The sequence below is a fragment of the Pyrus communis genome, chromosome 7, assembly GCF_963583255.1.
Source record: "Pyrus communis chromosome 7, drPyrComm1.1, whole genome shotgun sequence".
Taxonomy (NCBI): domain Eukaryota; kingdom Viridiplantae; phylum Streptophyta; class Magnoliopsida; order Rosales; family Rosaceae; genus Pyrus; species Pyrus communis.
The window spans coordinates 5,777,134-5,803,970 of NC_084809.1; the positions used below are offsets into that span (position 1 = coordinate 5,777,134).

The window sequence follows — 26,837 nt, forward strand, 5'->3', positions numbered from 1 at the left end:
ATATGAGAGTACAAAACAATGTTGTGGCTGTCTTGTGAATTCCTAACTGACAAATGCATCATTCAATAAAAGTAAAAACCGAAACACTGAATTTTTAACGATAATGTTATTTGTTCCTGTATAAGGCATCCATAAGAAAAATAATAAAGGCAGTGTGGTTGAAGATCAGCATTTCATGGTCAGAGTATTCATTTTTCCAAATCTAAATGTATAAATACTTACAAATCCCCATCCGCTTTTGCTAAACTCCGGCCCTACTGTCCTGAATGCGCATTTGGTGCTGGACATAAAAAACTCAATGTAAGGAAGCTCATCAACGATGGCAGCTACCCCACCACGTGTCGGTCCATCTGTAAGGGCTTTAATATAGGCTTCCATGTCTTCCAACTTAACCAGTCTAGATTCCGCTATGTTCATCTCATCAACCAAATACCTCCAAACGAATGACCCGTCTTGAACTCCGATTCGATCATTACTTGATATCAAGTTGTCAATCCCTTCAATCCGTGACGTCAGCCGTTGCACCGTGAGAATTGAAGTCAAACTAGCCGTGTAGCTGGAATTGATAATTAACACTACAAATAACCATATAATCAGCACCAGCCGTCCCAGGGTGCTCACAGTGTTCTCTCCTGCACCAAGTCCAAGTCGCAAAGGATGTTAGTAGTTAATATTACGAGTTGCATTCACGAGATAAAGGAAGATTAAGCATGAAGTACATACTCTGTGAGAAAAACATTGTGGAGAAACTAAACCTGCAAATCAAAAGCGGTATCAGTAAAAGTACTCGTATAGGCACTTATCAACGGCCATAATGATGTAAGATATACTAACCAAAAAATGGTTATGAGCTGTTGGCTCGGTGGACCACGGAACTCATGATTGATCCGGTGCTCAAGAATCCAAACAACAGCTCCCACGAAAAGGAAGAAGGCACCGGTGACCAACCACATCTGGTAAGTAAATGGCTTGAGGAAAGCCCAAGCGTTTGATTTTTCCTCTTTGACAGGAACAACTACAACAAGTCCCGATTCCATGTAAGGCTGTGTAAAATCAACTATTCTTGTCCTATTAGTAGTAATTGTAATATCTCCAACAGCTGCATCAAATTTCTGAAAAGGAAAAAGGAAGTGAGCAAATCAAAGTTTTGATTAGACAAAACTGTATATAAAGGTGATTCTGTTAACCTAAATACTCACATTTTGCGCAACCTGGGCTACAAGACTGCTGTACTCAGGATTCCTCTTACCATCTCCATACAACATATATGTCCGTGGCACAGCATACGGCAGTAAGTTTACAGCAGCTTCAAAGACATCAATACAGTATCCTCTGACCCCTGGAGGGCTCTTGTCTTTAACCACAAAATCTTCGTAACTTACCCGATAAGGCACTCCAATTCGCAGTGGCCTGCCATTGTTGGGAAATACCCATCCCCGAGGTATAGCTGTAACTTCACCAGGCCATATAACGCTATAAAGTTGAGCAGTCGTATTCCTATTGAATGGCTTCTTATATAATATCTCTGGAGCAATGACTGAGAGACCAGTAGAATTTGACCAATAGCCAACTCTACGGGAACCAGTTCCTCCAATATTCAGAATGTCATATGCTGGACGAACTAGATATTTATCTTGATCAAACTCAATCTGACCACTTATACCTGTGAAGTTCATCTTAAGAATCGTCTGTAGATATTTTTGGCCTCCATCAAAAATACGGAGTGATGTTAAATGCAGTGTGCTTCGATTTGTGTCATTCAACCTTCGGTCATTAGAGAAAGATACATTCCCACCTTCGTTGAAGAAAACATCAAGAGCACGGGCTGCTAGCCAAATAGAGTCGTATGCATAGAGCGCATAAGAATTGAAGCTTGGACTCCCGTCATGTTGCAATTTGCTCCATCTAGACATAAAGCGCTTTTTGAGATCAGTATCTGGGGTATGATGACGAAGAGCAACAACCCCTTGTAAGAGATTCATTGTGTCGGGGCCAGGGGAATTTAGTGAATCTAAATGAGAAGGAAGCCAATCCGTCGCAATCCAGACATAGCCACTGGTCATCATTCCAAGTGACTTGGCAATGGAAAAAATAGTTAAACCGGAGTCGGGATTAACATGTACAATATAAACCCGAGATTCCATGAGGTTCACTCCCACCAACAATTCATTGATATCGCTTTTGGGGGCTCCAGGAGAGAAGGCAGCCTTGTATGAGATCTTAGAACGCTTCACCGCCAAGGCATCGCCTAGTATAGAAATCCCGTTTCTGCCATAATCATCATCCACAAAGATTGCTATTACTTCTCTCCATCCAAAATACTCAACTAAATCAGCAACCGCATACATTTGGAAATAGTCACTCTGTGTGGTTCGGACAAAATATGGGTATTGGAGAGCAGCAAGGGAGGGGTCTGTTGCTCCAAATGATAGAAGTGGTACATGGAGCTCATTAACAACATGGGATATGACATGAGCTATTCCAGAGGATTGTGGGCCGACTGCAGCAACCACGTCGTTTTCAATCAGCTCCATAGCTGCAACGAGAAAGACATCACTTTATTTTTTTAGTTTTAAGACAGAGCGAGGCAGGGATAACAATAATATTTATAAATTTATCCATTCTGAGACAAGGACATGGTGATGCCAACAAAATTCGAAATACAGTGCTCAAGCAGGAAGAATCATACAAAACAACCAATTTACAGATCATAATGCAAATACATAGAACCAAGGACTAGTATTTCGAGACTCTGATCGTCTAGCAATAAAATTCAGCATTATGATGGCAACTAATTTGATAAATGAAATCAGTAGCAGCTTGATCTAAAAGCTGGTTTCTTATTTAGTAGGATCTTGTTTTTCCACTCCAGTAGACTATAAAAGAAGCAGGTTGTAGGAATACCTTCAACAGTTCCAAGAAATCCACTGCAATTCGTGTCATGGAGAATAATGTTCAATTTTGTCCCGCGAAGAATGCTTTGATCAGAATTGACATCATCAATTGCAGCTAAAATTGCCGGCTTGGCTGCCCTCCCAATAACGGAATTGAAAGTAAACAGAGCTCCAATATTCAGAGAACTTGGCCTTGCAGACAAATGCGTGGCATTTTCTGTTCCAGCCATCACTTGCATGGACACCCACATGCACAAGATCAATGCAAGCAGTGTTCTTGTCTTGCATACATGGTCAGTAGGCCTATTCATCAGCAATACCTCCATGCCTACAGAAATCTCTGCAACTGCCGGTCGAAAACTTGTTAAGTCTTCAACTTGGACTAAGCAGTGAATCAAACTTAACAAAGACCTGTAAAGAATGGCAGATTGAAGATTAACATCATGGGTTCCAAAATTCTTAGAAGATAATCCAGATTATATATTTTACCTTGAACACCAAGATTTTGCAGCAAAAACCCAATTAAAATTCCACTTTAATATTGTCTTAAAACACCTTGGATTCTTGAAATTGATACCCAAATGGAACCAAAAGAACAAGCTTGAACATGAGGTTTTACTCAAAAACTCCTATTAACAAATATAAATAAATAAAACCAATTAAAATCCTCTTGAATAATGGCTTAGACCACGTGGTTTCTAAAAATGAAAATTAATAACCAAATGGGAACCAGAAGAACAATTTTGACATGGGTTTTACTCAAAACTCCAATTTTGAACGGCTAATCAGTGTACTAAACTACCATCATTACCAAATCAAGCCAGGAACCCCTATTCCTAAACAGTATAAAATACCAAGTATTTATACGAACAAGTTGGCGAAGCAAACCACATGCAGAACATAAAAGTACACAAAAAGTTAAAATAAAATAACAGCCTTAAACAATAAGATTTTCCAAAAGAAGTTGAGTGGAAGAAGATAGCATTTTTAGATACCTGAATAGCCAAAGTTGGGTGAAGCTTTAGCTTTCAACAGTTTTAGACTGTACATATGCATCTGCATATGCTGTTTCTCTTATACTCTCAGCTAGACTTTTGTCTTCCCAGAACTACGGGTGGGCATAAAAACCGTCAAATCAAAAAACTGAATCGAATTGTGACAAAATAAAGGGTAAAAAATCGCGTTGACCAAAAAATTCAAAATTGGAACAAAAACCAAACCAAACCATTTCAAACAGTTCCAGTTCCGGTTTGAAAATATTAAGAACATAAGGAACCGGACCTTACCGTTTTTAATATAAATTATGCTTTTATTATTATTTTTATATAAATAAGACAATTTTCCAAGAAGACCATGTGCATAAACCCAATATTTTTCTTCACTTCTCTCCTCCTTTGTTGTTTTATCAATTTTCTCCCCCTAGCTACTTTATTTTTCTCCATTATTTTCTAGTATATTATGCATTATGTACACTTTAGTTTTAGTTCAAGATATACACTTTGGTCTTGATATGAGCTTTTCTATATTTTGATTTATTTTATATGCATACTTTCTATCTTCCGGTCACAAATTTTGTAGATCTAGTAGTGGAACTCAAATTTACTTGAATTTGTGGTTGAAATATGTGTTTGGTATTAGAAGTAGAAAATTAAAAAAAAAAATATATATATATATAATGTTGGTTAGAACCGTAAACTAGCATGAACCAAACTGAAACCATCATGAACCTAACCGTACGGTTTTAGTAATAAATTTAAACAGAATTGCATCGAACCGAACTGTTAAAATTTTTCGATTCCAATTCCATTTGTGGGTGGAAACTGATTGAACCGGACCGTGCCCACCCCTACCCACAACAGTCTTCCAAGCACAAGTAAAGAATCAACTTCTGGCTTTTCATTTTTTAGGATATTTTTTATATTTATTATTTATTTTATATGCATATTATATAATATGCATCATTTAATTGGCTATCCGCAAGTTAACATAAATGATGATTTAGGTTGAACAGTTGAACTTCAACCGATTCTTGAGCAATTTTGTTATTATTTTATTTAATGCTTTTTAGTAAAATGGTATTGAGATTAATATAACTTTTCGATTTTGGTCATTGAGATAGTTATTGAGATTGAAAATTGATAGAAGTGGTCACTAATTTTGTCTACCGTCAATCATTTTGATATTTTTATGAAAAATCTTAAAAATATTTTTGTCCAATAACCCCTCGTTTTTCCATTTAACAGAGATTTTTCACAGAATGACCAAAATAGTTGACGGCTGACAAACTCATGAACCATTATTATCGATTTTCAATGTCATGGACTAAAGCGATGAGTTATGTCAATGTCAGAAATCATTTTGGCTAAATTCATTTAACTATAATTTTATCATTCACTAAAATGATACTCAATGTAACTTATCTTATCAGTGTTCATAGTTTCTCTGTATTTATAGTAAAAATTAGAAAAAAGGAATAAAATAAAACATGTTTTGTTTGAATTGGGGACGCCATCAATTAAAAATAATGTACTAACTACTAGGGCAATTCACAACTTAAAAAAATGGTAATCGTATAAAATGTGCCATATGTGACACATGTGTGCATTATACTTGTGTAAACATGAGAATTAAGTATAAACCAATATTCACACATCCACATTCGTACTTTGTCTTCATGATGGTTTAGTACCTGTATCAAACCTGGGGCGGATTTTGTGAGCATTTTTTTAGGTACCTACAGATATTTAGTGTCGACGTATTTGATTGTTAGATTTGATCAAATTACTTAAATCGAGTGTTTGAAGACCTTTAAATCACATAAAATGATCAAATATGTATCATCATTGAGCATCTATAGATACTAAAAAAATTAAATCGTACACATTCATACTTAATCTTCTTGATGGTTAAGTACATCTATCAAACTTGGGGTGGATTTTATGAGCTTTTTCTGGAGTACTTATTGCCGTTTAGTGTCGACACATTTGATTGTTAGATTTGATCAAATTACTTAAATTGAGTGATTGAAGATTGCTAAATCACACCGAATGATCAAATATGTATCATCACTGAACATTTATAGATACTATAAAAATTTAAACCGTACACATTCATACTTAATCTTCATGATGGTTAAGTACCTCTATCAAACTTGGGGTGGATTTTGTGAGCTTTTTCTTAAGTACCTACATGTATTTAGTGTCGACACATTTGATTGTTAGATTTGATCCAATTACTTAAATCGAGTGATCGAAGATCCTTAAATCACACCGAACAATCAAATATGTATCATCATTGAGCGTCTATAAATACTAAAGAAAAATCTAACCGTGTACTCTACATAAGCCATGGGATCACAACTTTAGCCATGTCCAAAACGTAGGTTGCATTGTTTTACTTCTTTGTTTCTCTGAATACAGAAAGATTCACATTAAAGAGTCGATGTGTTTCTCCAAATTCAAGCCCTCCAAAACTTGGACGTTATGCCTCTTGCACAATTGTATTTCATCCACCATTTACATGTGGTTAGCTTAGCTCTGCCTTGATGAATACTCAAATTGTTGGTTATTGGGAAAGAGGAAAATAGTAATGGCAATTTAAGGCATGCCATTTTGTGCTTTCAATTCTTTGGGGGAGCCACTATTCATACCAATTCCTAGGGTCTTGGTTCTTTCTTACCGTCTTGTGTGGTTTAGAGAGTAAAATTACTATTATAATCTGATTACCAAGCTTTATATAATTTGACTCAACTAATCCATTATCATCCCTTCATTAAAAAAAAAAAGAAAAGAATATTGTCCTTTATTGACATGGGAAGTAGGACCTTTAATTTGGTAGGTAGAACAGAAAAAAATGGCCACTAGATAGAGGGTATTAAAATTGTGAACAACCATGCAAGGGTGGTCACATTATATAGTGTGAGTGACGAATGCACTATTATATTTAATGGCGTAAGTAAGGAGATTTTGAACTTTGTGCAATAGAACGAACACACAACTATATCTCAATGATCTAGTCACAAGTATAACTAATAGGAAGATTTAAACTTGTTGCAAGAAAATAAATACATTGCTCGAAACAACTAACAAAACCCTTTTGTGTTTTGTGTGACAATATAATTTTGTACTTTGATTTTAGATATGGAAAATATAAAAAGAGTTATTGCATCTGCCAAAGTTTTGGAAAACGACTACAAAGACTTGGCTCTGATGCCACCTCCTCCACTAAGTATTTGATTAGATTATACGATGACAACAAATAAAATATTGAATAGGAACCAAAAATATCTTAGTTACATTTTTAAATAATCAAAATAGGGTAGAGCCTTTGACAAATTCATTTTTATTTCTTACATATTTTTTTTTATTTTCAATCGTCAAATTAAATAAATTAAAAAATATTAACAATAAAAAATTAATAAAATTATGTAAGAGATAAAAATAAAAATAAAGCGTAAATAACACAATCCTTAAAATATTTATCACGAACATACTCTTCTCTGAAGTTTAAAACACAATAAAAACACAATTCTCTATAAGCTTATTTGAAGAATCCCTCAACAGAAGGAAAGGGACTGACAAAAACCTGGTCAAAAATGATTTCATGGCAAACCTTTAAGCAAAGCATGATTAATTAGGGTGAATAATCATTGTCTTCCAGACAATCTTCCATCAAAAGAAGCCAACGTGAAGCTGCATGTGTTCCTTTCACAGTACACTTGCGTTGATTTTTGCGTTTTTTTGCTATCATTGTTTTCTGTGAATTCGAAAGGTCGTTGGCTGCACAGTTGTCACCTCAAAGTGGAACAAAATTACAAAATATCTGAGACAAAGCCAAACAATTCCTTGTTTTTTTTCTCCACAACGGACGTAAACGTTCTTTTCTCCACAAGAAACAAGAACATCTAATTAACATCACCTCAAATTAGCCACCTCTTTCAACATTGGTTTAATAAATCACAGACATGATTGTTTTTTTTCATTATCACGATAGAAATTTAAGTTATGCTTGGCGCTTTCATTGTAGATAAAATTTTTACTGTTAAGAGATCAATTTACTGACACGCCTAGAAGGCCATTTTTGTCCAAAAAAAAAAAAAAAAAAAAAGAAGGCCATTTTAATATTCTAAATTAATAATATGACGTCACGTGTTTAAAGAATTTCATATGACTTCATATGATTAATTTGAGACGCTGCTATTTTAAAATCTTTATTTGGCTTATTAAAAGAATAACTTAAAGGCCAGATAGAATTTTAAAATAATAGTGTCTCAAACTATTCGTGTGAAATCACAAATTTAAAACACATGATATCATGTTATTAATTCGGAATAACATAATGACTTTCCAGATTGGTAGGCAAGTCGTTATGTGTTAAGAGATATTTTCCATATCTGTGGACGATAAGAATCGGACCAGGATCCTCTCCTAATCTAAGGATGAGGATTCTCTCCTAATCTAAGGATGAGGATCCTCATGACCAAGGAATGTAGGCCGTTGGATTTTTATCCAACAGTTACAAACAGGCGGGTCCCTTTAAAGTTATAATAATTATAACCGTTGGATTTTTATCCAACGGTCCACATCTCTTGGTCATGAGGATCATCATCCTTAGATTAGGAGAGGATCCTGGTCCATAAGAATCAAATTATGTAGAAGGACATGCCAAACACAACAAAAGCATCCAACTTCAGTAAATGTAAAGGTCATCGGTAACTGTTTAACGGTGTGTATTCAAAGCATATCGCTATATCTGCATCAACCAAGACTATTCTTAAGTTGATCTTTAATTTTAGGATACAAAATTGCCAATTTCAAACATGACATGTTTTATGACTAGAATTCGTACAAACATATGACCTGATGTGTGTTTAACTAACACATTTAAAACGCAATTAACGCTGTTTAACTAATATAATTATTAAGATGATAACTTTTCTCGTTTTTCATAAATAGTATGTGTATTGTATCATGTGTATTAATCAACTTGTGGGCTAACAGAAACATGGTATTGTTGTGGTCTATTTTATCTGACAAGGTTATGGTGGCTGGCGGCAAGGAGAAGAGAGAGTGAGAGAGATGTGTTTGTAGAATTGTAGGGGAATGTGTGTTGTTATCCCTCCTACATTATGCCTTTATTTATAGTAGTAAAAGGAGAGAAGATATTCATTCATCCCTAAGGAATACAAGATACAATATGAAAGGATAACTAGAATCAAATCTAATCTAGGATTTACACAATCATACTTAAACTAGGAATGTTTACAACAGAGAGAGAGAGATATATATATATATATATATATATATATATGTATATATCTCCAACAATAAGGAAACCAATCGTCCAAGACTCTTTTCCAAGTCTTTAAAAGGAACACTCTCGAGAAAGAACAGGAGGAGGAATCTCCACAATCTTTCCAATTAATTCAAAAATTTCTTTGAGTTCACACTGCAACCAAAGAAAGATTGTAAACATGTTAATTTTCAATTGTCAAGGATACCTACGAGCACCATCCTCCACAACTTCTACTAAATTTATCAGTCAATTGTAAGTTTTCAAAAGTTAATAATAAATTCTATTTTCAACAATTATATTGCATCATTAATTTGAATTCATTATTTTCATTATAATTTATGATCTTGTTTTACTTAGCAATCTCAGTTATTCCAGAATTTAAGTATTCATTTATTATCTTATTCATAAAATAGAAACCGAGCCAGATTTCTATACATTCATCTTATCAATTTATTCTAGTCAATCTTCTCTAATTCGTCATCTAGTCAACAGTTCTATTGCCAGACCAATTATCATCTGGTGTGTGTGTGTGTGTGTGAGTAAATTTGAACAAGACCTATTGCCACTTATTACAAGTATGGTGGTGAATACTTAATACAATCACCCATTGACGGATATATTTTGTTGTTAGATGTCATGACAACGTATATGACCGTTATTGGTGAATATACAAAGTCCATGAATGTATCGTAATCAAGTCCGGTGAAAAGGAAAGTTTTATAATTTTATTTTGGGATGTGATATCTACACACATTTTTTTACTTCTTTCACACATTTTTAGTTTTCAGCAGTCCGATCGGATAAATTGAAAAAGATTAATAGACATAAATTAACAAGGGATGTGTACGGAGTAAAAATGGATGTGTGGGTAGCACACCCCTTTATTTTTTGTTGGGTGGGAAAATCTAGCCATGTGCAAAAGAAATGACCGGCCATAACAGCAGCAATAAAGGCATAACACCATAGCATCAACAACAACGGAGGTATCAGGATTCAGGATAATGCATGTACATTGTTCCTTCTTGACCATATCTCACGACAATGTTTCTGACAAAACCATTTAGCAAAATTCAAAGTTGCCAGTAAAATTCCATAATCCAATAAAATTTTAGAACTAATTACAAAATATGCCCCTGAGGTTTGTGGCTGTGAACAAAAATGACTCGAGTTATTAGCGTGCGGTAAAGTGAAAAGATAAAAGCGTTGTATCCTTTTTTGAAAACGACCCTAAACCTCAAGGTGCATTTTATAATTAACTCAAATATTCAGAAAACTATTTCTCAATGGATTAGAGAAAAAATAATTAATATACATGTTATTTTATCACCAATGGTCTATGATATTGGCCAAACTCATCATTTTGGTTCCTCATTTTCAAAATCAATCAATGTCATTCCTAACATTTACCACTGCACATAAATTTGGTCCTTCCATTTAGATTTCGTCAACTATTTCTTTTAGTTTGCATGTGGGACCCACAAATCCAATGAAATGGGACACGTGGATTACACAAAAGAAGGTTTTTATTTTTATTTTTTATCACAAATGATCTCTGACATTGATCAAACTCTTCATTTTGGTCCATGAGTTTTAAAAATCATAAAATTTAGTCCCTGACTTTCACTACCGCACATCAATTTAATCATTTTGTTCAAATTTCGTCAATATTTTTTGTTAGTATAATAATATGGTCCCACTGGTCCAATCATATGTCGCCACGTGGATTAACTAAAAAAAATTTAAGATTTAGAACTAAAAGTACTATAGAAATTAAAAACAAAAGGACATCATCGTCTTCATCTAGGTATGCTCAAAAAGAAAAGGCACCATAACACCACTAAAGCTCTTGTCCTCCGTGAACTCACTTCTCATTCTCTCTAGTTGGTTATAATACCATCAAATTTGAATTGAATTTGGATTCAATTTTATCGAATTTAGATTGAATCTTATTTTCCAATCGGAATTGTGGGATGCAAGAGAAATGTTAGCGCATAATACTCGTCAGTTGGTTCACTCTAATAAAAATTAATTTCTTATAGTTAATCCACTTGGCGCCATATGATTGGATTAATGGGACCACATCAACACACTAACAAAAAATATTGATGAAATATTAATGGAAAGACTATTGATGTGCGATAGTGAAAGTCAGGACCAAATTTATTGATTTTTGAAACTCAGGGACCATTATGAGGAGTTTGATCAATGTTAAGGACCATTTGCGATAAAAACCATTCTTTTGTATAATCCACGTGTCACCATTTTATTGGATTTGTGGGTCCCACATGCAAAATAACAGAATAATTGACGGAATCTAAACGGAAGGACCAAATTGATGTGTGGTAGTGAATGTCAGGGACGACATTGATTGATTTTGAAAGTAAGGGACCAAAATGATGAGTTTGGTCAATTTCAGGGACCATTGGTGATAAAAACCTTATAGTAAATGATCATCAGAATTCTCAAGTTGAACTAACATAAAGTAAGCTTGTTCTTTTATGATCCAAGTATTTATCAGCTAACATGACCTTGAGTACCGTCACCCTGAGCGTACATTTTTTTTATTGCTTCTTCCTTCTCGTCGATGAAGTCAACAAAGTTCATGACCTGAGAACATCGAGAACTCCACAAGCTTGATGACAAAGATGAAGAGAGATGGTTTGCGCGCTGCTTCTTGTAGCGGACATATTGGTGTATCACTCTTAGCCGAAAGTTTACAAGCGCAGCGAGAGTGAAGGCGCCACATAATAGGTATAGACCCCAGAAGCTCGGACTCGTCGGAGTCCAGATTCTTGTCACCAGAGGCGTAATATCTAATGTGAAAGACAAAGGTACTTACAAATCCCCATCCGCTCCTCGTAAATGTGTCACCAATAATTCCGAAATCAGTTTGACTTGAAAGAAAGAATTCAACATAAGTAAGCTCATCTATAATAGCGGCCACCCCTCCATCATCCGGCCCTTTTCGCAGTGCAGTTTCATACTCCTCCGGGGAGCCTAGTGGAACAAGTCTCGACCTATGAATGTAGAGGCTATCAGTCAGATAGCTATAAGCAAATGACCCTACTTGGTAGCCTATACGCCAATTGCTTGCAATCAAACGATCAATTCCAATGATGGGAATCGAAAGCTGCTGAACTGTAAGGATTGAAGTCAAGCTTGCAGTATAGCTTGATGTGATCACCATCAATAGGAAAAGCCATATCACCATTACCATTCGCCAAAGCGGGTTCTGTGATTGATAAGAAAGTAAATACTTTACTAAAATGTGATTTGAAGGGGATGGTCGAACAGGATCGGTGCAGGCTAATTTTCTTCAATCTTTCAACAAGAATATGAACTAACGAGGAAACGGTTACATACTGCTAATCTATTAAAAATAAGCAACTGGAAAACTAGTAATCTAACAGATGTGAACTTAACAAGCTAACTTTTAGGATTCATGTTAATAAGAACTATTAGACTGCAGAGCCCAAATATTTGCTTATGATTTTTCTTAAATAGGGTTGAAAAGCTGAACCTGCAATATGAAAGGATCGAATGATGTCAGAACCACATGATCGGTTTAGTTGAAAGAAGTACATAATAATATCTATTTGCAGTAATGATATCGTACTCAAGATATTAATCTTCGAGAAGAACTGCAATGGACTCCATTTACAAAATACAGAAAACTTAGAACTGCAATTGACTCCTACTCACATCATGTTTCCATGTATTGGCTTGTAATGCCACCCCACAGTCACATTTTAAATTTTCTTTGGATTGACCAATTATAACTGTGTAAAGTTTACTTACGTTTTCTGCAACCATCTTCACAAGCTCATCATAACTGGGATTGGACTGGCCATCACCAGAAGGTTCAAATCTGTAAGGAACATCATACGGGACTAACTTCAGTGCTTCATTGAACACATCATAAGGTTGCCCAGCTGAATTTGAGATTGTCTCATGTCAAGTAATTTATCAAGGACAGAGAATGAGATATTTCTGTTTTCATTCATAAAATTTTCAATCGAGTGTGCAACAGCCCAAACTGTGTCATAAGCATAAAGTCCATAGACATTTAACTCGGAACTTGCTAAACCGTCTTGCTGCATTTTTTTCCACCTAGACATAAATGCACGCTTTCGACTGGACTCTGGGATATGCTTACGTAAAGTAACTACACCTTGAAGGGCAGTGAGTGAAGTTCGGTTCATTGGAGAGAATGAATCTACTGTAGTAGAAAGCCAATCTGTTGCAAACCACACATAATTGCTTGTCATCATAAGAAGTTCTTTGGCAACAGTAAAGATTCTCAACCTAGGATCGGGATCAACATGAACAATATAGACACGACGGCCAAGAAATCTGAATTTATTGAGCAAATCAGCAATGTCATTTAAATTATATTGGACAGGCAAAGCCAAGTTATGAGAAATCCTTGACATTGTTTTGTCAAGTTTATCATGCAAAGCAGATATTCCATTCCTCCCATAACCGTCATCCACAAAGACAACAATAACCTCTTTCCACCCATAAAAATCAATCAAGCCAGCCATAGCAGCCATTTGGTGAGCATCGCTTTGTGTAGTTCGGAGAAAGAATGGGAATTGGAGAGCAGAAAGAGTAGGATCAGTGGCAGCATATGAGATAAGAGGTACTTGGAGACCATTAGCAATTTCAGTGATCATATGAGCCATTGAAGAGGTCTGTGGTCCGATTATGGCTACTATACTTTTGTCAAGCACCTGAAAAACTGCTCCCAGAAAGTGAGCCATTAAGAAATGTGGGTTACATTGATTGCAATTCAGAGTGAAGTTCAATATCAAACGTCCCAGGAGAGGATAAGAAGCGCAACATATGGAAATATTAAAAGGAAATCAACTTTAAAACTAGACGCGGTGCCATTGAAAATGTATATGAAAGACAAGAAAAGAGCTCATGAAGGGCTAATAGTGGTGAAAGAAATCTTAAACTAATCAGAGCAGAGGTGAGGTGAGAAAATTAGCGATTGATTCCACGTGTTTTGGAACTTCAAATCTACAACAAATACAAGAGGTGAGAAAATTTGAGTCATAGCAACCTGAGAATGTCCTATACATCGTCTTACAACCACTAGCACTTTCAAAGTACCAAGGAACTCTAGACTCAATTATTAAGATGTACTACAAGAACACTAGCGATGAACTACTCAATCACTGCAAAACTACTACTAAAACACTATAAAGACACTAAACAAATGACTTTCGAAAGACTCGTTTCAAGGAATCATTTGAAAGCTCCCTCAAAGGTATTGCATAGAGTCATTTTCAATTCCCGCTATCCAAAGTTTGTTCTACATTCCTAATAAATAATGAACTGGAACCAGTAATGATATTCATACGCAGAAACAAGAATACCGATCAATTAGTACCTTCAACGGATCCCAAGAACACACTAGAATTTGTATTCTCCATAAGCAACCTCAGCTCCGTCCCACTGAGTATTCTTGGATCTGTATTAACATCAGAGAGTGCAGCTTCCATGGCTGTCTTTGCAACTCTACCAATAACCGAGTTAAAACTAAAAATTGCTCCAATGTTCACCACAGAAGGCTTCTGGCAGTAAAAACAGCTAGTGAGGAAAACCCATATCAGAAATTGCAGTGGCGAAACTACAGCACCCCTCATTTTTTTTTCCCTCTGCAGCAATTCCTCACAGTAAAGTCTCGAACTTTTCTAAAACCCATGTTTCAAAAGCTTCATATAATCAGTAAATATGGCATGAAAACACATAGGATATTCTGCAAACTTTGGATAAAGATTGAGGAGGAAAGCTTTATTGCTTGATCAGTGAACTACCCAGTTGAGAGCACTCATTGGTGAACTGAAAAACCATAGAAAGTTGGTAAATTTCACCTACAAATTATTGATTTCCAGAGAAATTTTCAGTTCAACTTCATAGAAGTGAAAATTTTAGAAGTCCAACCGTTGAACATTTGAAGGAAGGAGTCTGTTGTGGTTGAATGATTGAATTTGGAAGTGCAAGTGAGCATGATATTGGACATTATGAAAAAAAAGAATCACACTAGAATGGAAGAAGCACCAGGTCTACTTCTAATGTCATATTCTCAAAGTTCATTATTTTTCTTAGACCATCTCTAATGGTGAATTAAAACCTAAAAATTTTTAGTCTAGAAACAGTTTTTTTGCTCCAACTCTTCTGGTCTAAAATTTTAGCCCGAGATTATCAAATAATGAATTAAGGCTAATTTTTTTAAAATTAACTTTTAAAAAAATATTTATGTAGACTATGCTAAATTAATTATATGAACATTTTAACCTAAAAATATTTAAATTCCAATAAATTTTGAAAAATCACTAAATCAATACATGAAAATCATGATAAACCACTTAAACTCAATACAAACAACATTTAATAAACCACATAAACTTAATACAAATGACAATTAATAAACCGCATAAACTTAAAAAGAAAAAGAAAAAAAAAAGACAATTAATAAACCACATAAACTTAATACAATCGAAAACTCATAAACTTAATAATGGTATCCACCATCAAATTTTTTGGTTGAATTTTAAGTTAAATAATTTTAGCCGTTGGATTTAAATTTGGACCGTTAGATTTGATTATATTCGATTTAAGCCGTTGAATTCAATAAATATATAAATATTAAAAAAAAATTGAACATGGACCGTTGGATTAACCAACGGTCCAATTAAACTGGCTGTTGGATGAAGAAAAGTAGCCATTGGGCTATAGTGACGCTGAGACGCAAGGGCGGCAGCCCAACGTGGGTAGGCCTCGGCTGGAAAAGTCATTGGCACGTGCAGCGCATTGGGAGACTAGGTTTTGGGGTGTGGGCTTCACAACCCACTTTTCACTCTCATTTGTGGGTCTCACTTCAATTTGTGAGCTAAATTGTGGCCGGTATTTGCCTTCCTTTTGGGTTTTAGGTTTTGGGTTGGAGTGGATTTGGTGGAGGGGGGTGGGGAAGGGAAAATTTAGGTTTTAAGTCACCATTAAAGATGGTCTTAGGTTTTGAGTCTTTTATGGCCATGGAATTCTGAGAGTCTCACATCACCTAGTGGAGTACGTGAAGGATAGCAAGATCCCACCTGGCAAGAAAATAAGCTAGTTGTCAGTGATATATATAGGAGGTTTCTTATCAACATTTAGTGTTTTTTTTTATGACTTTCACACATCATTCTTTTACATTTTTCTTCTTTTCTAAGAGTGCAAGGAGAGAAAATGGAATTAGTGTAGGTTTTGTTTGTACTGCGTTTAGCGGGTGTTGTCTCATCTAGTGAGCGTTGTGGTCTCGTTTTTCATCGACAGCGTAATGCGGTCTCATCTTTTAACAATGACTTTATGTGACTTTGCTATTCGAGAATAGCCAGTGTGTGCCATGATGTAGGTATGATCTAGTGTTCCTATGATAGCTCTATAGTGGCGACGCTTGTGCTTGTGATTGTCATGTAGGAGTTTTACTCTAATTGCTTGTTTGTGCAAATGCACCCTAGATCAATGTCTTGATCACTGGAGCAATGAAATAACACTATCACTTCTCGACAAACACAATAATTTTTGTTGTTTATCGACCATGCACCTCTTTACTTTCACATCTAAGAACAATTTCCAATTACAGAGGAAAAGGAAGAACAACATACTTTTCCTATGAATGGCGTAGTAAAATTCGAACATAGAATCTCTTCTTCTATTTCAAAAGAGAAAACATTTTTCATTGATAATTTGGCAATTAAATATAGCGTGATATTGTTCACACATTTATTTTTATTTCTTATACATTCTTTTAATTTTCAGTCGTCGAATTGAATAAATTAAAAAAGATTAACGAACAAAAATTAACAAAAATCTCTAAGAAGTTAAAAAACAAAATTACGTAAATAGCACTACACAAAACATAAAGGTTAACTTCTCTTCATTTCTCTTCTCACAAGATATAAGCATAACTGCATAAGTACATTGACCGATTGTCCACTCACCTTATTTCACTATAAAATGTTTAACCACAAAAAAAATGAAAATTTTATTAGAAAATGTTTTTGTCATTTGGGCTCCTACATGGATCGTGACATCTTGTAAATTGTGCTTAGCCCAACAGCATCTTCTTCGGATCCTTTTAATAAGAATTCTAAGAATTTGTAAATCTTGTTCATTCATCATACATTGTACGATTAGTTTTTGTTAGATATTGTTTGTATTTAATTTTAAATAAAAATATTTAAAATCATTTATGACCGTACGATGTACTATAAACGGATATGATTTACGGATTCGCGATCCTTACAAAGAGAACCGAGAATCCGGATTCGTGCTTGGGTTGGGAAAGCCCAAGTCTGGAGGGTAGTTTTGTAATTGTAGCAAGTGGTTGGGAACTGGATAACAAAGGATCCATGCTCTCCCTTCAATCTTGATTAGTCCAGAGAAGTAGAGTACAAATGCAGCGGGTGAGGCTCTCAAGCTCTTGAAAACAATGGCCTCCTCACTCACCTCATCTTTCCAAACCAAGTCAGCTCACAATTTACTTTTACTTTTACTTTTATTTTTGCTTTTACTTTTACTATGCCGCTCTGTAATTCAAGCATTTGTTTTCTGTTCCTTGTCTTTTGGGTCAAAATTACTTGTAATAATTTGTAAAGTTTGAATCTTTCTGACAATTTGAAGCTTTTTTCAAGAAGATTGGGTTGTGGGAATTGAAGGATTTTATTATATTTTCAGGTGATTATTTTATTAAGTAGAAAATTGTTTTAAGCATAAAAAAAGAGTGCGCATCCGTAGAATTAATCTAGAGGTAGAAGATGATGGCCTGTATTGTAACCCTACCTTAGTTTCACATTCAAACGGTGCCGTTTCAATTTCATGGCCAGCCACTGGCCCCACTACACCCCACACGTGGAAAGGTATCAAATTTATAATGCAGGTAACAAATGCAAGGCAGACGTAGTAGAATGGTTTAGTGATATTTAAGTGAGAGGTTTTAAGTTTTATTTTCGTTAAAAGTGAAATTGAATTACATTATTGCTAGTTAATTGTGAGCTTAACCCACTCTTCATCCTTTTTAGTGTAAATAATATCGTATTTTAGTGCATTTGCCTCAACTGAGGGTAGTGTTGGTTTCTCAGGTCTCAAAGTTGGGGAAAGGTCCGATTTCATGTGTTTTTCAGACACCCAATGGAACATAAGAAACTAATGTTTGCACCGTGTTATGTTTTTGAAGTTTCGTTACTTTGTTCTCGGGTTTCAAATTTTGGAAAAGGTCCAAACTTGAAATGGATTCATGAATTTTTCTGAAACCCAGTGGATCATAACAAATTAGTGGTTAGATTGTGTTCTTATGTTTTGAAGTTTCCGTTACTTTGTTATCCAGTGTTTGGAGAAGGTCAAAACTTTCATGAATTTCAGAAACCCAATGGAACATAAGAACCTAGTTTTTAAATTGTTTTGTTATGTTTTTGAAGTTAACATTAGAGTGGATTATTTCTGGTTTAGTGAAGATCCTTTTTACTATCATGCTTCAGCAATTTGCGGTCTGCTTTTTTGGGCGAGAGAAACGGATTCTCTGTTTGTAGTGTACCTGTATCTCATGTCGGGTTTTTGAAGAAGACAATAGAGTGTAAGGAATCACGAATTGGAAAGCAGCCAATTGAAATACCATCCAATGTGACAATTTCTTTGGAAGGACAGGCTTTGGCAGTCAAGGGACCATTGGGGCAGCTTTCACTAACTTACCCGCGAGAAGTGCTGGTTCAGAAGGAGGATTCTGGGGCGCTAAGGGTCAGAAAGGCAGTAGAGACTAGAAGAGCCAATCAAATGCATGGCCTTTTCAGGTACATTTCTTCCCTCCTTGGCCATGTACTTTAAACAATAAACCAGCCTTACTCTTAATGGTTTGTTCCTTATGTGCCTGTTTGAATAATTTGCTTAGGACGCTTACCGACAACATGGTGGTGGGGGTGTCAAAAGGATTTGATAAGAGGTTGCAATTGGTAGGCGTCGGTTATCGAGCTACTTTAGAAGGAAAGATCTTGGTACTAAGTCTTGGATTCTCCCATCCGGTTAGGATGGATATCCCTGATGGTATACAAGTCAAGGTCGAAGAAAACACCAGAATCGTTGTTAGCGGATACGACAAGAGTGCTATAGGTCAGTTTGCTGCGTCGATCAGGAAATGGAGACCCCCGGAACCGTACAAAGGTAAGGGTGTGAAATATGCTGATGAAATCATAAGAAGGAAGGAGGGAAAAGCAGGGAAGAAGAAGTAACAGCCTTGGATTGTTTCATTTTTGAATTCACATTCCTGCTTGTCAAATGTGTCAGAATTATCGAATGTACTTGCATTACCGCGAGCAATTCCAGTATCTGTATTTTCACATTAAGGTGGATGCTGAAAAGTTGACCTGGCAAACAGATCGTGTTGGACACAACCCGATTTCTGAACGAATCCACACGAACCCAAGCTGTTAAGGAAAAGTATAGTCAATAGCTTATAAAATGAAACAAAACACAATGATTTTGTTTCTTCTCATAAACACGACCCTTTTTAACTGGTTTGCCCGTCAATGCTCAACCCGAACATTAAACCTTTGTGTGTGTTCATGTCGTGGCATCAAGTCGTGCGTAATTTTATCATATCGTAACAGAAAGTTACCATAAAGCAGCAGTGAATGGTAAAATCGTGGAAGATAATAATGATTAAATTGTTTTGCAGTACATATTATTATGTATCTTAAATCAAATCATAATCACACCCAAAAATGAATGTTCCTTCTTTCACAACTGTTTTCTCACTACTTGAGTGGCTCCTTCACATCCCATTTATTCAGCCTTTTATTTGCCTCTTCCACCTGCAATTCAATTCAAATGTATGGTTTCGTATTAATAACGATTATATAAAAATAAAAAAATAAAAAAATCATTTATAATGTTAATTAATAAATCATGCAAGATAAATCCCAAAAATAATTATACTAAAAAATTTTGAAGTAAAAGAAAAGTGGCACTCAAATCTAAAAATAATTATAATAAAAAAATTTGAAGTAAAAGAAAAGTGGCACTCAAATCTAAAAATAATTATAATAAAAAAATTTGAAGTAAAAGAAAAGTGGCACTCAAATCTGATACCTCTTTGTTCCAGTCAGTCCGAATGGTCACCCACAGTAGGATGAGTGTTTGCATCAATGTGCCCCCCACCATTCCTAACCATATTCCCTACAAATTTATCGCACATAATTATTATAGTCGTCATCATTTGTATGATACTTTTTTCGATCACATTAGTGCATTATATGATACGACAATTAATGTTAAAAAACATTCGCATCATACGATTAGATAATTCAGTAATGAGAACTACGAAATTATATTTTTCAATTTGATGTTGGTTTTTTGTACCTTGGCGCCGAGCTTGAAGTAAAACCCTAGGAGCGCACCAAATGGTACTCCAACCACGTAATAACATCCAATATTCACATACGCAACAAAAGCTTGCCATCCACACCCAACAGCAACACCTGAATTCGTGCATTTACATTAGTTGGCATATGTTTCATTTAACGTAGGGAAGTTCATGGACGAATGCTCCAATTTATATTTACCGGACAAAACTGGCTGGACTCCGTTAAGGAGGAGGGTGAGGGCCAGAAGCGGGCAGAGATCAGATACAGCAGCAGCCACGGCTTCACCTTCGGTGAAGGCGTAGCTCAACTTATGACGCAGTAAAAGAACAGCTATGGCTGCGACGATTGAGATAATGAAAGAGACTACAGTTACCACCACAACTGAAAATGCTGTAGACTTTGGATGTCCAGCTCCAAGCTCATTACTCACTCTCACACTGCTTGCAGTAAATCATGAAAAGTAAAAGTAAGTTTAAATAATTCCATGTTCTCTACATAAAAAAGTTATGTGACCTATCGATATTTATGTATAGGACCCCTCGTAAGAGGAATTCAAATCCATTGTAGCTGGAGCGGGAGATATCGACAATCATATTCTAACTGTATCGGGTTATCAACATATCGTTCATATTATTGATACTTCCGATAATTGATCGTACAGCTTTTGATATTCAATATGTTTATCGATATGGATTCAGCTCCGGCTATAGTGAATCGGGATCCCTTTCATCAGGCGCATGTATGTAATATATATGAATATGGCACTGACCTTGCAGCTGCATTTAGCCCAACTGAGATCATGAAGACCCATCCATTGATTGTCATGCTGCAATTAATTAAAAAAACCTCATATGTCAAACTCAATTAAAGACACAAAATTAGGTTTCCATGTAGAGTTGGTGGTTGGTTCTGATAAACTTGCACATCAAATATTAACCACCTTCGACTCGGAGAGAGCATGACATGACGGTTGCAATTGTAAAGAATTATTGTATTGTTGTCCCACGATTGGTGCTCTTAATATATAGAAGAGGGATTGGAACGTTAAATAAAATGTCCCACACATTTGACAAAATAAATTTCTTCTCCAAGGTATATGACTCTAGTCTCTATGCAACTGGATTTAACTTATTCAAAGTTATGTCATGATTCGCCCACTAAATGAAACCAAACAATATTGATTTCAATCTAGTCTAAATCATGAAATGGATGATCACTAAACGAGGCATGAGTATTAGGACATGACTCTAGGTAACTAGATTTAACCTAATCTCAATTATGTCACAACCATGCTCGTTACTTCCAAATTTTCTAATTTTTTACTATTCTCATTATCATTCCATAAACATATCATACTGAATTCAACCTAGTCTTAATCATGTTATGATCCGCTCACCAAATGAGACCGTTACACGGCCTTCATGCGATGGTGAGGTCCATACTAATTAGACCCATTTTTAGGGCCAGTGGTCCAAGAATTGCCTAAAGCCTAAAAGCAGGAATTAATAGAATGATGCCAAAAATAACTATTAGGAAAGAGACAAAACGCACATTTGTCTTTGGCTTGTAATAATGCATAGAAGATAAGAATATTTATCAAGCAATGCAAGTGCCACGTGGGTATGAATGAAATTAGAATTTGACTTGGAGACCACAAAGCTCCTAGTCAATTCGTTCACATCTTCCATCCAGCCAGCAATTACCATTGTCCAAAAAGTTCGCTAACCTCATGTGGAAAATTCCATCTAAAATGTAAGGCTATGTCTCGACGCTTAAGCTCCATTCAATCCTAATTCAAATAATGTTTGCCAACTTAGATAGACAAAATTGACCACTCGCATGTAAACACATGACAAGTTGCGGACCCATTGATCTCAATAAATCTCGCAATGCATCACGATTCGTAACTAGTTGGTTAAATTGTTAAATATTAAAAAACAAAGAATTAGAGGAGATCAAACTTGAACCAAAGTATATAAACATTATTATTTTTCGCTATTTGCAAAATCGCCGAAAGAAATAATTAACTATCTTTCTTTTTGCATAATTTAAAAAAAAAAAAAAAAAAAAAGAACGGGACTTGACTACTGAAGATTAAGCAGCACCTCCTGCTGATAACCAATCACGGCTGAACACGTGTCCAAATTGTGAATTTTTTAATCACAACTTGAACATGTGTCCAACCGTGATTGGTGATTAGCAGGGAATGCTACTGATTCTTTCAGCAACCAAGTTATATCCTAAAAAAATGAGTGAATGCAGATTCTTTCACCTCTCAATTCATAAATGAAATCATTACAACAGTTTAGAGTTTACCTACTACAGCATAAAGTACGTTGTTTTCACACTATTTTTTATATCAATAATTGAAGCCAACACGACAACTTAGATTCACCTCTTAATCCATTCATAAACCTCCGTTTTTATTGTTTTTTGAGAGTATTTTTACTTATTTTATATCAATAATTGACGCTTTGGTGAGCGAGAAGAAGCCGGGTCATCCACTAATTTTAAGTAGAAATTCCTAACAACATGTGACCCATTATATGGCGATATTTTAAACTTCTTCTTGTACTTTTCTTTTATTTCTCACTTTCTATATTAAAAAAAAATGATAATCAAGAAACAAAAATAGAGTATGCACATCATATATTTTATTGCATGTATATCAATTGGCATCCAGATATTCGGTTGGGCCATATGTTCGCCGTCTTAATGGTAATACTAGATAAATTAAATTTGTAAACTAAATTGTGTAAACTAAATTACATAGAAATTGAGGATTGAGTTATTGCCTGAATGTTGATAAACGTACTCATTTCTTATTGATGAAAAGTCATTTAATTTGTAAATTTTATCCTACGATCGGCAAATAATAATAAAAGAAGTTTTTCTTGTGGTCCAAAATTTTTTTAAGCATGGAGCATCTGCTACACTAAATACTTAATACAATCATTGCATATTTGGTGGTTGGACCGGTTTTCCGTCACATTAAAAAAGTTTCTCCCTATGGCCAAATGTAAATAATTAACTGCAGGGTTTGGGTCCGACCAGTATTGAGTAGTGACGTGTAATAATAAGGCATGCCTGTGAAGACCCAAGTATTGTCGGGGAAATAGTATAAGCATTTTTCCTTGGGGGTCAGGTCATTATAGAAGCACCTCTTCCGTGGGTAAGAAAAACAAGGATTTTTACATAGTTTTTTCACCCTTATTTATTTATTTATATTTATAAACAAAGATGTGTATAAGGGGAAATAAAAAATGATAAACATACACTATTTGAGCTTTTCATAGACAATTATCTAATCATGTTTGTTGAATCTATTTAATTCATTTAATTGATAATTAGAATTGAATCAGCGGTGTGAGAATCTAAAAAAGAAACTGACAAAAATAAATAAAAAACAGTCAAAGAACATTTAACCATGGCTTACCAGATGGAGAGGGAGTCAAGGGCCAGCTCAGGGTTTTCCAGCAACCCAGCAAGCAAAACAAGAATCTGAAAGTACCACGTCTCCAGGCAAAGCATGATAGCAGACGCCACAGACAACTTGAAAAAACTGTACAATCCGCTGAAAGCTTGCCACGAAAACCCTGTCCACGTGTTCTTACACCTGTCACTCTTAACAATGTACACGAACTGTGCCACCACGGTGATCCACCATGACAGACTGAGCACCAGCGACGCACCCAGCAAACCCAACCCCACTTTGTACACAGCGACCCAGCTGAGCAAAATGTGGATAACTAGGGTTCCAGTCGATATATAAGCACTTGGGGCAACTATGCTTTGAGATTGCATGAACTTTTGGATCGGGAAGTTGACAACGTAGGCAAAGATCTGAGGGATCAGTCCGTACACATAAACTGCAGCTGAAGAAGCAATGCTCGGAGATTCACCAAGTAAAAGCAAGATTGGTTCGGAGAAGACGTAAATAATGGTGAGGAGTACACCAGGGAAAAATAGGAGGACTGCTGATCTTTGTAGGTATATGCCTAACATTTCGTACTTTTGGGCACCGTATGCTTGTCCACATAGGGTTTCCACTGCGCTTCCCATACCTAACTGTCCGGACATAAGAACAAATAGTAAGACAGATGTCGGAATTACGGACTTTCTCGGTGTCAAGGACTGGTTTGAATTATTACAACTCATTAGATTGAGATGTATGCTGAATGAAGAAATGGATGCGAATTATTGAATTTTTTTTACTTTGAATCTCCCCAAAAATGGTCGGATTTAGAAGATTAAGTTTCCTTCCTCAGCATTTCCAAGTTTAACTTAGATAAAACCTGAAAATCGACATACGTTTCTTCCTATTACATACATTTAATCTAGTGATTTATTCGATCCAAGATACCAAAACTCGCAAAATTTATTCACTGAATTTATTTCATGAAAGATGCAAATACGCTATGATCACTAAAATTATTTTATCAAATTTTTATCACCAAACAGTCTGTTAATAATTCCGTTGCATACCAAAAGACCATAGGCGAAGATTTGGATGCCATTGTTGCCGAGGGAGGAGGCGGCGAGCTCGAGATTACCGAGGTGGCCGCAAAATATTTGGGTGGACATGGACATGACATAGTTGATCATGTACACGATGATGGCGGGGGCGGCGAGGACGACGAGGAGCTTGGACTCGATCCATAGGGCGGGTTTAAGCCGCTGTGAAAACGGCTTGCCGGTGTCGCATAGTACTTGTTCCAGCTCGCCGCTTGCATGCTCTTCGTGAGCATGCTTTGAGGTGAAGGATTTGGTGGACGGAAGGGGAGGGTAGGATTCCAACAGAGGATGTTGAAGCTCGTTTTTGGGAGAAGTCATTTGGGAGATTTTGGTTTTGAAGCAATCTGCTGGGTTCAGCTGCTGGGTGCGGGATGAGCGGCGTGGCAAGTTTGTTTAAGTAGGTAGGATTAGGAAGGGATAAATGATGGTTATGGGGTACGTGACAAATGGGATAATTGAGATCTGGACAAACGAGAGAGATGATGTAAGATGGAGAGAGTCAACATGGAGGAAGTTGCAAGTTTTGATTTGTGAGCCAAAACATTCAAATCGTCGAGAGGCGTGGAACATATGGGTTGCTATTGAACAAAAAAAAAGAACAAAAAAGTGACGTCGTAATAATGTAATAATATAATGAAGAAATGATGTCTCTAAACTCTTATTTTGAAGAGCAAGTGGTCATTTACTGTAGTGATGAAAATGAGTTTAGTTCCTGCATGATGGTATGGATTCGAACTCCGTTGGTAGATAATCTAACATCTTATATAACAAAATATATCGTTTGATGTACTGGACTGTGTTTACGACACTTTGAAAAATCTCTCATTACTTTATGTATTTTTTATCTTTTTATTTTTTCTCAATGCACCACTATATATTATTGTTTTTTTCATTCTACTCTGATTTATTCAATTTAATGACAAAAAATATACGTGCATGAGAAAAATAAGTTTGTAAAAATCACTTTTCGTTTTTATTTCTTAATTCTTTTTTGCTTTATTCGATTCAAATACCAAAATTAAATATGAGTGACAGAAGCGTGAAAGTTAATTCCCTAATGTGCACATATTTGATTTTTTTTTATACTTTATAAACTTTACTTACATATTTCTAAAGTTTGAAAGCTTAAAATTCAGCATTCAAATAAATATGAGTTAGTCCAGTTGGCCAAATTCGAACCCCTCTCGTTGGTCACCATGTTCAACCTATATTATTTGAAAGCTTATTATGAAAAATTGTACTTTTAATATTCAGTGTTTAAATAAATATGAGTTAAGCTAGTGAGTCAGATACAAATCCCCTCTCCTTAATCAGTATGGGGGTAAATCCCTAAATGCACGACTTTTACTAATATAAAATTGTATCATTTTCAATCATTGAATTCATATGCACATGTGTTGGAAATCAAGTTTATCATGGCATAGTAGGTGTTCATATTGTGTTGGACTTTCTAAAATTTAAAAGCAGTGAACAAGTTTCTCTTTTGCATCACATTACACTACTAAAAGTCTAAAAGTAATATTTTAAATGCTATGGGTTATGATTGCTAACCACGTTGGCTGTCCAGATCAACCCAGAGGAATATATAATTACACACAAAAAGCCAATTGGAAAGTCCTTGCAACCCCACCAAGTTTTGAACAAGTCAAATGAAAAGCAGTGCAAAACGTGTGGCTGGAATAAACCATAGGAAGCATAGGATACTAAATTCAACTAAAAAATGCAGAGC

At 35.6% G+C, this 26,837-nt stretch overlaps 3 protein-coding genes and 1 pseudogene across 5 annotated transcripts in view; 1 reads left to right on the forward strand and 3 right to left on the reverse strand.

Annotated features, from left to right (window-relative positions):
- The window catches only part of LOC137739483 (glutamate receptor 3.4-like), a 28,349-nt gene extending 24,358 nt beyond the window's left edge, over window positions 1-3,991 (reverse strand). For 2 of the 3 annotated variants that reach the window (XM_068479065.1, XM_068479061.1), the window contains exons 1-6: window positions 3,384-3,838; window positions 2,905-3,305; window positions 1,200-2,536; window positions 835-1,112; window positions 724-755; window positions 223-632 (exon numbers count right to left, since the gene is read on the reverse strand). In XM_068479065.1, the coding sequence (XP_068335166.1) occupies window positions 223-632; window positions 724-755; window positions 835-1,112; window positions 1,200-2,536; window positions 2,905-3,220 (2,373 nt within the window). In that variant the 5' untranslated portion in view covers window positions 3,221-3,305; window positions 3,384-3,838. Of the gene's footprint in view, window positions 1-222; window positions 633-723; window positions 756-834; window positions 1,113-1,199; window positions 2,537-2,904; window positions 3,306-3,383; window positions 3,839-3,889 lie in introns of those variants that run through there. The other variant, XM_068479062.1, reaches the window with a different exon arrangement.
- A 7,711-nt stretch (window positions 3,992-11,702) lies between these two features.
- On the reverse strand, window positions 11,703-15,159 carry LOC137740415 (glutamate receptor 3.7-like; annotated as a pseudogene).
- A 2,440-nt stretch (window positions 15,160-17,599) lies between these two features.
- LOC137739121 (large ribosomal subunit protein uL6c-like) lies at window positions 17,600-19,567 on the forward strand. The gene is made up of 3 exons (XM_068478615.1): window positions 17,600-17,705; window positions 18,716-19,024; window positions 19,123-19,567. The coding sequence occupies exons 1-3, from the start codon at window positions 17,671-17,673 to the stop codon at window positions 19,457-19,459; spliced, it is 681 nt and encodes a 226-aa protein (XP_068334716.1). The 5' UTR covers window positions 17,600-17,670; the 3' UTR covers window positions 19,460-19,567.
- A 295-nt stretch (window positions 19,568-19,862) lies between these two features.
- On the reverse strand, window positions 19,863-25,596 carry LOC137739120 (protein DETOXIFICATION 40-like). The gene is made up of 7 exons (XM_068478614.1): window positions 25,079-25,596; window positions 24,030-24,661; window positions 21,363-21,419; window positions 20,792-21,030; window positions 20,589-20,707; window positions 20,319-20,405; window positions 19,863-20,041 (listed from the first exon to the last, which is right to left on the reverse strand). The coding sequence occupies exons 1-7, from the start codon at window positions 25,424-25,426 to the stop codon at window positions 19,985-19,987; spliced, it is 1,539 nt and encodes a 512-aa protein (XP_068334715.1). The 5' UTR covers window positions 25,427-25,596; the 3' UTR covers window positions 19,863-19,984.
- Window positions 25,597-26,837: the final 1,241 nt, after the last annotated feature.

Coding starts and splice junctions, on each gene's coding strand:
- LOC137739121 (XM_068478615.1), top strand. CDS start 17,671: ATGGCCTCCTCACTCACCTCATCTTTCCAAACCAA. Junction 17,706..18,715: donor ACCTCATCTTTCCAAACCAA/GTCAGCTCACAA, acceptor ATCATGCTTCAG/CAATTTGCGGTCTGCTTTTT. Junction 19,025..19,122: donor CAAATGCATGGCCTTTTCAG/GTACATTTCTTC, acceptor TAATTTGCTTAG/GACGCTTACCGACAACATGG.
- LOC137739120 (XM_068478614.1), bottom strand. CDS start 25,426: ATGACTTCTCCCAAAAACGAGCTTCAACATCCTCTGTTGGAATCCTAC. Junction 21,031..21,362: donor GGGCTAAATGCAGCTGCAAG/GTCAGTGCCATA, acceptor TACTGCAAGCAG/TGTGAGAGTGAGTAATGAGC. Junction 20,042..20,318: donor GGACTGACTGGAACAAAGAG/GTATCAGATTTG, acceptor ATTGAATTGCAG/GTGGAAGAGGCAAATAAAAG.